Source organism: Syngnathus floridae, chromosome 21 (assembly GCF_059516105.1).
Source record: "Syngnathus floridae isolate MCC-2025c chromosome 21, RoL_Sflo_1.0, whole genome shotgun sequence".
Lineage (NCBI taxonomy): Eukaryota > Metazoa > Chordata > Actinopteri > Syngnathiformes > Syngnathidae > Syngnathus > Syngnathus floridae.
The window spans coordinates 238,975-251,932 of NC_142433.1; the positions used below are offsets into that span (position 1 = coordinate 238,975).

At 45.2% G+C, this 12,958-nt stretch overlaps 2 protein-coding genes, 1 long non-coding RNA gene and 2 other non-coding genes across 5 annotated transcripts; 3 read left to right on the forward strand and 2 right to left on the reverse strand.

The window, feature by feature from the left end:
- The first annotated feature begins 108 nt into the window (after nt 1-108).
- LOC148379611 (U11 spliceosomal RNA) lies at nt 109-244 on the forward strand. The gene has a single exon (XR_015855266.1). It is a non-coding gene; the product is annotated as a U11 spliceosomal RNA (small nuclear RNA).
- Nucleotides 245-465: 221 nt separating this feature from the next.
- LOC148379612 (tRNA selenocysteine 1-associated protein 1-like) lies at nt 466-3,053 on the reverse strand. Its single transcript, XM_088364618.1, has 9 exons — nt 2,852-3,053; nt 2,389-2,486; nt 2,205-2,319; nt 2,084-2,133; nt 1,846-1,977; nt 1,649-1,765; nt 1,118-1,316; nt 996-1,026; nt 466-925 (listed from the first exon to the last, which is right to left on the reverse strand). The coding sequence occupies exons 1-9, from the start codon at nt 2,873-2,875 to the stop codon at nt 768-770; spliced, it is 924 nt and encodes a 307-aa protein (XP_088220744.1). The 5' UTR covers nt 2,876-3,053; the 3' UTR covers nt 466-767.
- Nucleotides 3,054-3,240: 187 nt separating this feature from the next.
- On the reverse strand, nt 3,241-10,619 carry sacm1la (SAC1 like phosphatidylinositide phosphatase a). The gene is made up of 20 exons (XM_088364607.1): nt 10,450-10,619; nt 9,415-9,512; nt 9,199-9,273; nt 9,007-9,134; nt 8,375-8,524; nt 8,001-8,060; nt 7,884-7,917; nt 7,670-7,771; nt 7,298-7,383; nt 7,119-7,205; nt 6,979-7,047; nt 6,664-6,743; nt 6,433-6,531; nt 6,217-6,355; nt 6,078-6,147; nt 5,842-5,914; nt 5,650-5,743; nt 5,469-5,561; nt 5,334-5,391; nt 3,241-4,932 (listed from the first exon to the last, which is right to left on the reverse strand). The coding sequence occupies exons 1-20, from the start codon at nt 10,476-10,478 to the stop codon at nt 4,796-4,798; spliced, it is 1,761 nt and encodes a 586-aa protein (XP_088220733.1). The 5' UTR covers nt 10,479-10,619; the 3' UTR covers nt 3,241-4,795.
- A 348-nt stretch (nt 10,620-10,967) lies between these two features.
- On the forward strand, nt 10,968-12,742 carry LOC148379614 (uncharacterized). Its single transcript, XR_015854851.1, has 8 exons — nt 10,968-11,127; nt 11,271-11,352; nt 11,467-11,523; nt 11,711-11,871; nt 12,047-12,074; nt 12,256-12,298; nt 12,545-12,597; nt 12,662-12,742. It is a non-coding gene; the product is annotated as an uncharacterized LOC148379614 (long non-coding RNA).
- Nucleotides 11,912-11,981, forward strand: LOC148379615 (small nucleolar RNA SNORD52). The gene has a single exon (XR_015855268.1). It is a non-coding gene; the product is annotated as a small nucleolar RNA SNORD52 (small nucleolar RNA).
- Nucleotides 12,743-12,958: the final 216 nt, after the last annotated feature.

Consider the following 12,958-nt stretch of genomic DNA (forward strand, 5'->3'; position numbering starts at 1 on the left):
TTTTATACAATTTTAAATATTATTCACCAACTTTTGCCGAGACTGTGACACCGCGACAGAGAAACGTTTTACCACTGAACATACGAGAACTGCAACAATAGTTCCGGTAAAAAGGGCTTCAATAACGTCAGTGTTTCGGATGACGACCTTAACGGGGAGTTGTTCGCGGAATCTCAATCAAGAGATTTCGGAAGCACAATTTTTGCACTAGGGAAAACTGGCAACCGATCGTTCCGGTGTCCCGCCTCTTAATGTCCAATCGTCAACTCGACCAATGCTGGCGTGTCTGCACCGCAGCCGCGCTAAGCCACAATCGAAATTGAATGAGAGAGCAGTCAATCAAGGCTGAGTTGTGTTCATGTTCAACGCTGCAGACTTGAACAAAGCACCAAAAGCCCTCATCTGAATGGAGCATTCCTCAAGACGTTTGATCGCAGATATCATTTGATGAGACAAGAGAAACCATTTCGATTAGAAATTTATTGAAGACAAAAGAATGAAAAAGACATCAAACAAAACACATGCAACACAAGTCAATTTTCCAATGATGTATTTTAACATCAAGCTTAAATTTGTTGGCAAAAACCTTAGACACAACTTGCATATGAAAGAAAGAAAAAAAGCATTTTTGTCCTAACAAAATGATCCGCTTGGCTCACTTGACTGAGAACAAGTACGCCTAGCTATTTCGAAGAAAAGTCCATACTGTCAATGCTCTAGCAGATGTCTGTAAATGAATTCTCACGAAGCGACTGCATCCAGTTTTACTAGGAAAGCGGGTCCGGTATGGTTAACATCAGTTCGTCCTGTTCTGCCGAGAACTCTGCTGATTTCCACTGACAGTCAATGAGAGCATCATACAGTTCTTCGCTATTCTGGAAGAACCTTTTGTTTGTTTCCACCACATCCAGCTCTGCTGATGGATCTGCAACACAGACACTTTCCGACTGAAACACACCACGACAGTAATGAGTTTGTGATGGATCTGAACAAACCTTCGAGGCCATCGTCCTGAAGATCGATTTCCTGGAAAGAGAAAAAGAACAAAAAACGACGTCACAATTGCCATTGCCTAAAATTGGCACGTCGGATTCCAAAAACGGAAAGGAGAGCTTACCTGCGATTGGGCGTACTGCGAGTAATCGTACTGCGGGTACGTGTAGCCGTACGTTGCTGCCGTCTGATCGTAGCCCCAGGAGGAGTAATAGTTAGGATAGGCCTGCTGCTGGTACTGGCTGTACTGGTCGTACGGTGGCGTGTAGCCGGTGCCCGTGGGCCACGCTTTGGTCTCGGGCTGCAGCGGTCTGTTCCTTAAACTGCAGCAGGCGCACACAACCGACCGCATGTGTCGGGAAATACCGTTCAGGTACGAAATACTTCAGCACGTGTCGACAAATGTCACGTAGAGAAGGAGACCAACTCAAATGCGTTACATTCCTGCCAAGTTGGCAATGTTGGACAATAACGTGGAGCGGTGACCGAACCGTTTGGGAAAACAAATCAAACGGCTTGAAGTCACGCCGCGGATGAGATCGTTGACCGACGATTGAGCAATTGGCGAAAAACAAGAGCATTCGCTCCGGTCGTCGGATATCAGTTTGGAGTTCCGCAACGACGCCACGCAAGAAGCATTCTGAAACCAACGTACTTGCTGGCTGCCAAGCTGAGTCGCAGGGGTTTACCCCCCAGTCCCACAGCTCCTTGACACTCATCAAGTGCGCGTTTCTGCAGGCGCTCGTCCGGGAACTGGACAAAGCCGCAACCCCTATAGCAAAACACGCAACGTCTCAATGGCATTTCTTTTTGATCCCCTCCCTTCCCCCACATTTGACATTCTCGACTTACTTGGAGTTTCCCATGCTGTCCAGCACCACTTTTCCTCCCCGACAGGAAGGGAATCGATTGTAGAAGAACTCGTACAACATTCCGTCGTCGACCTCCGGAGTGAGATCTCCCACAAACAAAGAATACATCTGACTACAAAAGATGAAACGGGATCAATTATGATGTGTCAACAACAAAATAAGTCTCATGGATGGCAGGTCGGTCGGCCGGCCACTTTCAAATCTTCATTTAGACTCACCCCGTTTCTTGTTTGCCAAAAGTGGCTCGGTTTAACTTGAATCTTGTAGGCTGCGGGATAAGAAAGTTCAATGCGTTGTCCGATCAGAAAGAATGACAAACTGGCCAACAGTTCTTCATACCGGACTGGCTCCTGGTAGAGATTTCCCGTTTATTTTGCGAAGACACCTTTCAGCTGTGGCCTCATCGGCCATTTCCACAAAACAATAACCCAATGCACTGCTGGATGGTGGCGCACTGTCAAAGGGCAAATCCCAATCACATGTACAGTAACAACGAGAACTAGACGGAAGCTGAGACACTCACCCTGGAACTTTGCTGCGTATGATCCGAACACTGACGGCCTGCTCACCCATGGTAGAAAAGGCTCTGGTGATGAACTTCTCGTCCATATAAGCATCCAGCTACAGAGCAGCATAGAAACTAAATTCAGATAACGAGCAATTCAATGCTCAGGTCACATGTAGTCAGTCATCTGGATTGGTGCGAGCTGCTGACGTTGGCGATGAAGTCAGTGAATACAACACGTGGACAACAAGTGCAAATTGTGAAAGTTGAAACTAACGTGCATAAAATTCACAACGCTATCGAATGAACATAATGAATTGACGACAGAAAGGGGTCAAGTGGGCAAAACACATCGTTTTAACGGCGCATAGTTAGCTGTTGCTAGCATGGTGCGCCCGCGTTGAGCTTAGCTAACGTGACCATCTGGCTGCATTTCAATAGCTCCTCGAATACTTCAAAAAAGAAGAAGATATGAGCTTACATTCCCCATCCATAATGTACTCATGGTGTGGTCGACAATGCAGGATTTGGAACTGGAGTCTACAAGCCAAAGGAAGACGGAAATAAAAGTATTAGCGCCCACATGCTAACAAGAAGGCGCGCTAGCGCAGACGTGCTAGCATCGCTAGCTGTACGAGTCGACGTCAGTCAACGTGCCGGAAATGCCGGACTCGGCCCGCTTCTTCTTCTTCTACTTCTTCTTCTTCTTTTGACCTGGCCTAACACACTTTGGTTGCATAGGGCCACCTACTGTACAAGAATTACAAAAGCATTTGGCACTCTGTGATGACTTCCTTCACTCGAGTTCATTTGAAAAGCGCTTTCGAAAAGTAGACTTTCAAAACACAAGACAATGCCGTAGAATGGAAATCCGTTCATAGTAGTTTATTGTCAAATATACAGTATTCAAACAAAGTGATGAAGGCTTAAATAGAGTTGACTGCTGTGAGGAGAATCGCAAATTGGTCGACCTGGATCCAAAATACAATGTAGTGTAAATACATCGTGAGATTTGTGACGCCATCAAATCCCCGCAAATAACCAAGTTGACATTTTGAAATCACAAGTGTAACTGTTGACAAGTTTGCAAAAAATAATTTAGAACAGATGAGCTAGAGGTTGAATCGCAACAGAAGCAACTACTACATGATACGAATGCTGTACAGTCTATGAAAATATTGATCACTTATTATAATGTGTATACGTGTGTGTGTGTGTGTATATATATATAGTATATACTATGTCGAAATAATGACAACACAATACACATTAGGACTGTAAATAGAAACCCAAAGTCTCGCAAGGTCATCCGTCAAATATGCAAAATGTGTCAGTTGAAGCAACATGACATTGTCTGTGCAATTGAGTAGCTTTCTTGCAAACATGACAATGTGTCGTTTACAAATCATGATCATTTCTGTGCAAACATACAATAATTACCTTGGGCAAAAAAAAAAAAAAAGAAATTCTCATGAATTAAAACTACTAATAACTGAGGACAATATTTAGATGACTGCACAATATCCTTATACCACACTCCGAGAAATAAATATCACGATGACTGGCTTCGTGATAAGTGTAGCAGTACAAGTCAACAAAAATTTGCATACATGAAAAAAACGGTTCAAAACTTCAGGAATATTGATACTATTTAATATAATAATGCAACGATTACATACAAGTGGTTACTATCCAGTTACCTTAATTGTATATGTCAATTGGTCTTGGCAGCCATTAGGAGTACATTTCTAAGGAAGTTCAATCATACAAAAGTAGTCATTTGCGCAATGAAGCTCTTTTAGCTTGGAGGGACAATTGTTGCTTTTCACGAGTGGCGGTAAGGCTCACTCGCTCGCTCGCTATTCCGTCACAAAACTGTACACAGAAAATGACAATGTAGGCTAAAGAATCCTGACGTACACACAAAAAAGAAGGCAACTGAAGAATACAGGAATGGTAGGAAGTTGACAGGACGACCAAAAGTGTTTTGCCAGGAGGAAAAGCTGTTGCTCTCAATCCAATCCTTTTGACTACATGCCTTTTGGACCAGATGAACCCTAATCCTGGTTTATTTGTCTGTGGAACACACCACGAAACATCTTAAGCTACTGTCCCTATTGCGAGGCACCGAACGTTGCGTTGTCGTCAAGGAGTTAGTTCATCGGGTTTAGGCAAACGCTTGGTGATCATTTGCGAGCTCCCCGTTGAGAACGCAATAATCAATGCCTTTGAAAAGACTCCAATTGTTCACCCCTCAAATATGGACACATCAGATAGCATGTGAAGAGAGAAATGTTGACAGTACATCTTGCTCTGGTGCTCAGAGTGATGATTGCGTACCCCGATATGCGCGCGCGCACGCACACACGCACACACGCACACACGCACGCACACACGCACGCACACACGCACACACACCACTTGCTCAGTCCATCTTCTCTTTGTGAACAAGTTTAGGAGCGTCCACAAAGTCTTGCCCGTTAAAGAGGATGATGGTGGCTGTGATGGCGCTACAAGCGCCCCAAAACATCACATAAGCAAAAGTCTCCGTCCATGTGTCACCTGAAAGAAAGAAAACAAAGCCCGAAATATTATTGATTGAAACAACTGACTACAAATAAGTGGATTCTTTCAAGAGAAAAGACACTTTGGGAGGAAAACACACTCACGTGTCTGGAATGTATTTTTTCTATTCCAACATGTTTGCTCACTGTCAAACAGGATATGCAACAAGCTCGAACTGACACAAGGGTGGGTGTGTCACATAATACTAAGTGCTAAATGGAATATCATACCAAGGCCTTCCTCATGGAGGACGACAAAAAAAAAAGAAGCCTTTTAGCTCAAGTGATGCTTATTCATTTATTCATAGCATTGCCCCATGTTCCTTAACTAAACTTGAAGCTCTCATGGCAAAGGGTTCTGCAGTGCGTTGAAAATAGTCGAGATGAAATACAACTTACCAGCCATGAGAAAGCATACAATGCACATTGAGAATGCCACCAACATGACGATAGGTAGCTGTAAAGCAAGATCAGAAGACGACATTGAAGTTCATTTGCTGACGCTGCAAAGTGACAAAATAGTCATGGACTCACGGTGAGGAACTTCCAGTCTTTCTGCACCCTGAGAGGACCGGGGCCGTCCGATTCATCAATGGCAAAATTGCCCAGGAACAAGTCAATTGAATCCTGAAAGCAAAGAAAGGGTACGTATTTTCCTCCACTATTTTGCTTGAATGGCATCACGACACCAAGTCTTTCTGCGTATGGAACATACTTGTCGGAAGCCATCGGAGAAGTTGTTTTTGTAATAGCGGATCATTGAGTTCCAGCCATCCATCAACAATCCCCAATGGGTTCTTTTCCCTGTCCTGAGTCGGTCGGGAAAAAGGGAGAAAACGTTTTGTCAGAGAGAAGCTGCGACAATCATGTCAGTCACAAGTGGTAGTCATTTGATATGCGACTGTACCTTGTGAAGTCTGTTTTTAATGCACCCGTTCCGGCGTACTGTACGGCGCATGCGTTGGCATTGTCAGCCCATGCTGATTCCATTAGAAAGCACACACACACACACACATCATGTGAGCATGTGAGCGAGGCAGAGAGGCAGAGAGGACGCTCACGTCACGTCACGCCACGTCACGTCACGTCACGTCACGTCACGCCACGCCACGTGCTAACAAGGTAGATACAAGTAGCGCTTACCATTTTTGTAGATCCTCTCAAAGTCAGCCTGTTCTTCAAGACGCTGTCCGACATTCAGAACCCCCATTCTCTGAAGAGAGACGAGCCCATAGGGACGGTCAAGCTCATGGATCGATTGGCCTTTTGTCTCAGCGTTTACCTGGAGCTGAGACTGCAAGGAGCGTCGTGCCAAAAGGCTCTGGATGACGTTGGTTCTGTCCAAGCAGTCCATACAGTTGCTGCGGAAGACGCCTTTCTGCTGGGCTAGTACCTTGCCGTCCGGGTTCACCATGAAGTAACTGCGCAAAGGGAGAGAAGGAAGGCCTTTGCGCTCGAACCTTCAACGCTTTCATTCGGCCGCCGTGTGAAACACCACCTGTATTCATCTTGCGTTTCGGCCACAGCTTCCACCAAGATCTGGAGACGCTCCCATCTCATGTGGCTACACTCTTTGTGGAAGTCAAAGGCGATGTAACTGAGGATGGAAAACATTCATGGCACACTCGTTCCAAAGAAAATAGAAGACAGAAATAGCACCCTTTCCAATTGCTTTGAAAAAGTCATGGAAAGAAAATGAAAGGAACCCAACGAGCGGCACGGCACGTACTTCAGCAATCCATTGTTGGTACTAGCCACCATCTTGGCAAATGCCTGTTCAAGTGGCTTTTCAGAGCCTTTCTGATTCACCTGGAAAACAACATCAAAAGAGCACTTGGAAATGGAGCTGGCTGTACATGCTATTGCCAAAGCTTTCCAATTCGAGACAGCGTATGATCTGAGCGGAGCGGCCTCAAACGATTTGGCCCCGTTTCATTGGAGACTTACCAGGTTGAGAAGAGTTTGTTTGCCATAGATGAGAAGCTGAGAGTCAAAATGACTCAATGACCTCAAATGATTTGGCCCCGTTTCATTGGAGACTTACCAGGTTAAGAAGAGTTTGTTTGCCGTAGATGAGAAGCTGAGAGTCAAAATGCCTCTGGAAACCATCCAACTGAAAGACATTTTCAAGCGCTTACTACGGAGTTGCGGCCATTGAAAGAGCAACTGAAGACTTGTCCTTACGTGACTGCTGGTTTTGCTGATAATGGGTTTGGGTTTGTATTTCAGGTTGGGCCTCTGACTCCAGTAAAAAGGCATCGAGCCTCTCGTCTACGGGACGGAAAAAGGATTTGACCACTTGCACACGGGCGGGCTGTCTGTCGGTCTGTCGGTCGGTCGGTCACAGTTGTCGTCACACTTGCCTGCACAAAGGAAGCTTTGGCTCCTTCGTATAATACCATCTGCTCCGTTTCAACAAAGTTAGCAGCGTGGCCCTCCGAATCAATGCCTGGGGAGCGGAGCACAGACTTGGCATCTTTTCTGCTGCTACTCGGTGTCAAAAACATTTGAACTCAAATCAACTGGAAGCCATTCAAAGAAATGGGCAGAAAAACGGTCTTTTGTACCAAGTTGGACAAATCTCCCTGGATCCGTCCGTTCCTTGCGCCAATATCATACGATGAATTAGAAACAAAAATCTCACCGATTCAATGAATGGTCTGCGATTGCTCAACTTTGAGCCTCGTTGTGTAAGCCTGAGTCATGAAAGTAATATGCAGACTTTTGTTACCTACCTCTGACATAGTATCTGACACCAGCTCGGAAGCAGCTTCTGCGGGATATGAGGATCCACTCAAAGATCTTCCCGTTGATGCGACACGGTTTCATGACAATGACTGGACAAATAGATAGAGCAAGGAAACTAGTCTGCTACAAGTATAAGAATCTCTTCATTCGCTTGGACATCAGCTGTTTGACTTTGTTTTCGACGAGCGCAAAAAAGGATACAGCCATGGAGAACAGGGAGCGCAAACCGGTGGAGCTACAGGAAGGTAGATGGCAAGTTAGGACCGATTAGAAAAATACACAGCCGGCCGCAAGTGAAAGGGCCTTTGGTCACGTTACCTCTGGCTCGGCCGCCAGCTCTCGAAGGAGATTTGCATTCCACACAAACCTCTGATCTGCCTGAAACACGCACACGTATCCTTATCATTTCTCGTTTGTGAGCCGTCGATTGCGAAGGTTAGATTGGACTAACAGGGCTTCCCATTTGCATGTGCTTAGGGTGGCCAGGAGGGAGATGGGAGGCGGACTGATTGCTCGCTGGCTGGTTAGGGTTAGGGTTGCTGGCCGGCCGACCTGCCGGCAGGCCAACCTGCCGGCCGACCTGCCGGCCGGCCAACCTGCCGGCCGACCTGCCGGCCGACCTGCCGGCCGACCTGCCGCCTCACTTACTCACTCACTGCCTCGCTGCCTCCCTCCCGCCCTCACTCACTCACCCTCTCAAGCAAGCTCATCTCCTGGAAGTCGGGGCTGGTATTGGCCAGCCGCTGAAGGGTGTGGCTCAGGTCATAATCCGTGCAAAAGTAGAAACCGTCTGTCGTCAGCACATTGTTTAGCATGGACAGGAAGGTCTTGTTCTCTTGAGACTAGGAAAACGACAGGAAAACAACATCCTTAGCAGAGGCAGGCTGAAGTGGATCACACCAATGTTGAACTCAATTGGCAGCCATTGGAAAAGATGAAGATCATAAATGGACGGAAAATGTTGTCCTTGGTGTATTTCAACCGAAGCATGCAGAGACTTTCTATTCAGACATTTGGGGGGGGGAGGCTTTCATTTGGTCTCAGCGTTTACAATTTTCAACACAACTGGCGTGTGTTAAGGTTTTGGGCTTTGTGTCTCTCTCTCGGCATAATAGGATAAGAGTGCCAAGCCAATTTGCACGGCAGTGAAACCTGATGTGAACTGCCAACATTTCCCAGGAACACAAACCTATCCTACGTACAGTACATGTTCTCCACGGTAGCTGTAGTTCCATGAGGACCTTTGAGGGTTGGTTTTGCAAAGTGCCTAAGATTAGGACCGTTCCAAATTACAAGCGGCACCTTTTCCCTGCTTCTCTTATACCTGGATCTCTGACAGATGCAAAATTGTCTTCTTGTAAGAGATGATATCAAAATCCACGGCTTTCCACACTGCATGACCCATGAGGCTGCCCACATTTCTCTTCCTCGTAATGACGATGAGGTACATCCCTACAGAAAGTCAGTCAGTGCAAGATCTGCAAAGACATACGCTTCCATGAAAGACAGTAGCTACCAGCAACCAGGCGAATGGTTCCCATGATGCCGCAAATTGGCCTGGTCGCCGCTGAGGCAGGGATATCCTTTTTACCTGTCAATTCAAAACAGATGAGTCTTTTGACAAAGTGCCAAAAGGATAAATGTCACCTGTCAAGTTAACATGAAGTCGTTAGACAACATCAAAATAGCCCCGATATGCCACTCAATTGTCTGTAAGAGTCGTTGGTCTTACTTGTAAGGGTCATCTCGTTTGACACCCTGTCGACGGTCAGGACGGCGTCAGCCCCTTCATCGCAGGCTTCAATGAAAAACTTTTCTGGGGTGGTGTGTCTGACAAGAGACTTACTGGTTACAATAGTACGTCAAAGACATGGTAGCTGGCAGCTGCTGCCTCAATGATGCAGATAAAGAGCCGTGGGAACTTCCATCCATCCATCCATCCATCCATCCATCCATCCATCCATCCATCCATCCATCCATCCATCCATCCCTATCCTATATGGCTTACGATCATTAGGGCGGGGATGCCGGAGCTTGGAATTAAATCTCACAGGAACTGTAGTTTCTGAGTAGTGCTCAGAAACAGATGAAGATTCCTGTGTGACCTGATATTTAGCCACAGCGTCAAATAGAACTGAAGCCATGGGACCAAGCAGTGCTCAAGTGAGAGAGCTGCACAAACAACCTATTGTTGCCCTTTCATAATCCAAACTCCACTAACTACATGTTCCTTGGCTCGCACCAAAGTTTGCTGAAAAAGCAGTAGACTTGGTCTTTTCATTCAATATATGTTTAGAGAAATGCTCGTTTCGAAGCAAAGAATACATTGGAACTACGTTTCAACTAGTTTTAACTAAATCATGGAGTGACGACATAGCAAGATTTCAAACAGAATTTGCAAGTGGTCAAGATTGCTTTTCTGGAATGTTACGAAAGAAAGGCTGTTGCATACAGGATTTTATTTGCCAGCTACCGGAAAATCAACTGCCTCAGTCGACGAAAATGGTTGTATCTCCTGAGAGACAAAAACACTTTGAGGTTTTGCCTTGGCGCGGATAATTGATTTATTTTAATAATGGATAATGAGTTTCAACTTCAGTACTTCCGGGTCCAACAAGAGTACTCAGTGAACTTTAGCTGTCCTGGCACCTCGTTAGCAACAGCTTAATTTCCTCCCAGGTTGTCGTCTTGTGGCTAGCTTACTGGCTACAGTTTGCTCGAGATAGTGTCTTTAAAGAAAATAAACATTGTCAATGAATGTACTTACAAATTGTATCGCTCGTAGGCGGTCGCCATCTTCGCTCCGTCGACCTAACCAAGCGCCCCAAAAGTGACAGCCAGCCAGGCAGCGTCTGAGCTTGTGTTGCCAGCACTAATATATTGAACACGGAACAAAGCTTCGTGCCTCAACTGCTGTTTGTCAACGTTATCTGGCAACCACGAAAGGCCCTAAATGCGCAAATGAAATGTGCCTGACCTGTTTGCGGCTCCATTGATTTTGAATTTGTTCTTTAATAGCTGTGAGTAGCTTTACAATCTTTTCATTGACATAAAATCACCGCTAAAATGATTTTGAACTCTTGAATCTTGAATTTTGAGAATGAACATTTCTTCTCTCCTCCACGTTTTCGTTAGAAAAAAAGAACCGACGGACTCAGTAAAGCTAATTAACCTCGAATCATGTCAAAGAAGTGCACGTTTTTTCCTCTCCACGCTATAAACGTGCCTACATTGTCTGTGTTTTTTGGGTAAGCGAGTTTCTGTCAGGCACTGATGTCGCCACCTATCTCAAACCGAGAAGGGCCCAGCTTTATAAAGCATCGAAAGCCGACGTTTCTCTCTTTTCTCCCTGGTGGTGGCAGACTGCAGCTGGTGGCACACGCAGAACCAATAGTTCACCCTTTGCCACGAATGTAGTGCATTCATGAAAGAGCAACAATGAACGGTAATTATAGCTGATCATGTATTAGAAAAAGTGCGATCCAAGCGAGTCCGCGTGCGCTGAATGTCCTTGTGGGAAGCACGTGGCATGGGGAGCCAAGGAAGTGTTGCGTTGATCATTTCTTTTTTCCATTTATTCCATTTCAGAAATGATTCGTCAAGATTTCCTGATGACTTTCATCTTGTCTATTGAAGTTGTAGAATTCCGAATCGGAGATGGATGACCAAAGTGAGTGAAATGTTGCTTACTGCGTGCGGCCTTGAAGTTTGTAGGAAGGTTGTTTCTTGCTTTTCTATTTCTAAATGTCAATGCCGAAATGCTTTTTCTGCTCAACCCCCCCAGGCTTACTCTTCTGGGTGTAATCACGACAAAAATGTTGGAACGCCCGTAACGTCAATGGTAAGTGTTGGTTGATTTTTCCCGGAGTTTCATGCATTGGAGTGCTGCAATGATGATTCACTAGACTAGAGTCTCTGACTTTTCAGTGATGCTCTTTCACAGTGCACTGACCATGCATGTCGTTTCCTCTGCAGAATTTGTGTCGATGCCTAGATGGAACTTATTTCTACTCTCCTACTGTCTTCAGGTATCACAGACCTGCAGCTGAGTACTGTGTGATCCAAACTCCGCATTATGGATACACCGGGTGAGAGCAGGGCAACGACCTTGACACACTGCTTTGTGTCGATGGCGGAGATTGGCGACGTCCGCCCGTCTATATTGAATGCACCGTATGATGCGTTTATGGTGAGTGTTGCTTAACGATGCCTGCAACTGATCCAATTGCTGCAATGATGATTCATTAGACTAGAGTCTCTGATTTTTCCAAATGAAGTTCTTTTACAGTGCTCTGAGCATGCCTGCTTTACTTTGAGAAGGTTTTTGAGGTGCAAAGTATTTGAACTCTCCTTTTGCTTTTCAGCCTTCCAAATGGCAGGTTCCTCTCAAAGGTACGTCGAAACCAAATCATGTTCCTCCTCTAAATGTGGACTACTGACTTCATAAAGCTAGTTTCGGAGCATCCTGATGGACAGGGATCACATCATGGGCTATTCATTTCCAAAATGGTGTCTTGACATGGTGCCGAGGCATTTTGTCACATGGTTGTGCCGGTGCCATTTTGTCTTGTAGCTCCCGCCCGACGCATATCGGAAGGATGCCGCATCTTTGACTTGTAAGTACAGTCGTTCCATTTTGTGCTTGCGTAGTGTGTGAGAACATGCATGCTGTATTAATGGACAAAAAGTGTTCCATGGTCTGTTTGGTCAATGATGATTCATGTTCATTCGGTTCTACTGATTTCAAGCTGAAGTTTACCCGCAGCGTACTGAGACACTCGGACCATTGAAAATAGTTGTTGTTTAACCCAGAAACTTGCCTTTTTACCAAAGGTGATCTAAACCTATTGTTTTATATCCAGCTGATTGTGAGGCACTCGACACGATTGCTTTGGACTACAGTTGCTTTGGAAAGGTTGGTGTCAATTTGATGTTCATTATGATGAGTTGATTGGCTGAAATTTTAAATTCTCTTGCAGGCGCCGAAGCAGAGGTGTTGAAGTGGCCATTTTGTCTGCTGTTGAATGCATTTTGTAATCAATAAAAATGGATGAATCTGACATGTGTGCTGATTTAAACTTGTAATGAAATATATTTTTCATATCACGAACACAGAATGTCTCTAAATACAGAGGAGGAAAGTAGTCATTTATAATCTATGAATCATTAGAGCTCACAAAATTGGCACAAATGTCAAATCAACTCGTTTGGAGGCTTATAAATGTTAGAACAGTTCTTTGGCCATTTAGAAGTGATAGCAAGTAAACCGATGCCCT

Bases quoted from the DNA above. Each gene is read 5' to 3' on its own strand.
- sacm1la (XM_088364607.1), bottom strand. From the start codon at position 10,478: ATGGCGACCGCCTACGAGCGATACAATTT. The intron at 6,532-6,663 runs GTACGTGCCGTG...TTCCATCCTCAG, and splicing joins ACCAACAATGGATTGCTGAA to TTACATCGCCTTTGACTTCC. The intron at 5,744-5,841 runs GTACAGTCGCAT...CGACCGACTCAG, and splicing joins TTAAAAACAGACTTCACAAG to GACAGGGAAAAGAACCCATT.
- LOC148379612 (XM_088364618.1), bottom strand. From the start codon at position 2,875: ATGAGTACATTATGGATGGGGAAT. The intron at 2,134-2,204 runs GTATGAAGAACT...CTTATCCCGCAG, and splicing joins CTCTACCAGGAGCCAGTCCG to CCTACAAGATTCAAGTTAAA. The intron at 1,766-1,845 runs GTAAGTCGAGAA...GTTTTGCTATAG, and splicing joins GACAGCATGGGAAACTCCAA to GGGTTGCGGCTTTGTCCAGT.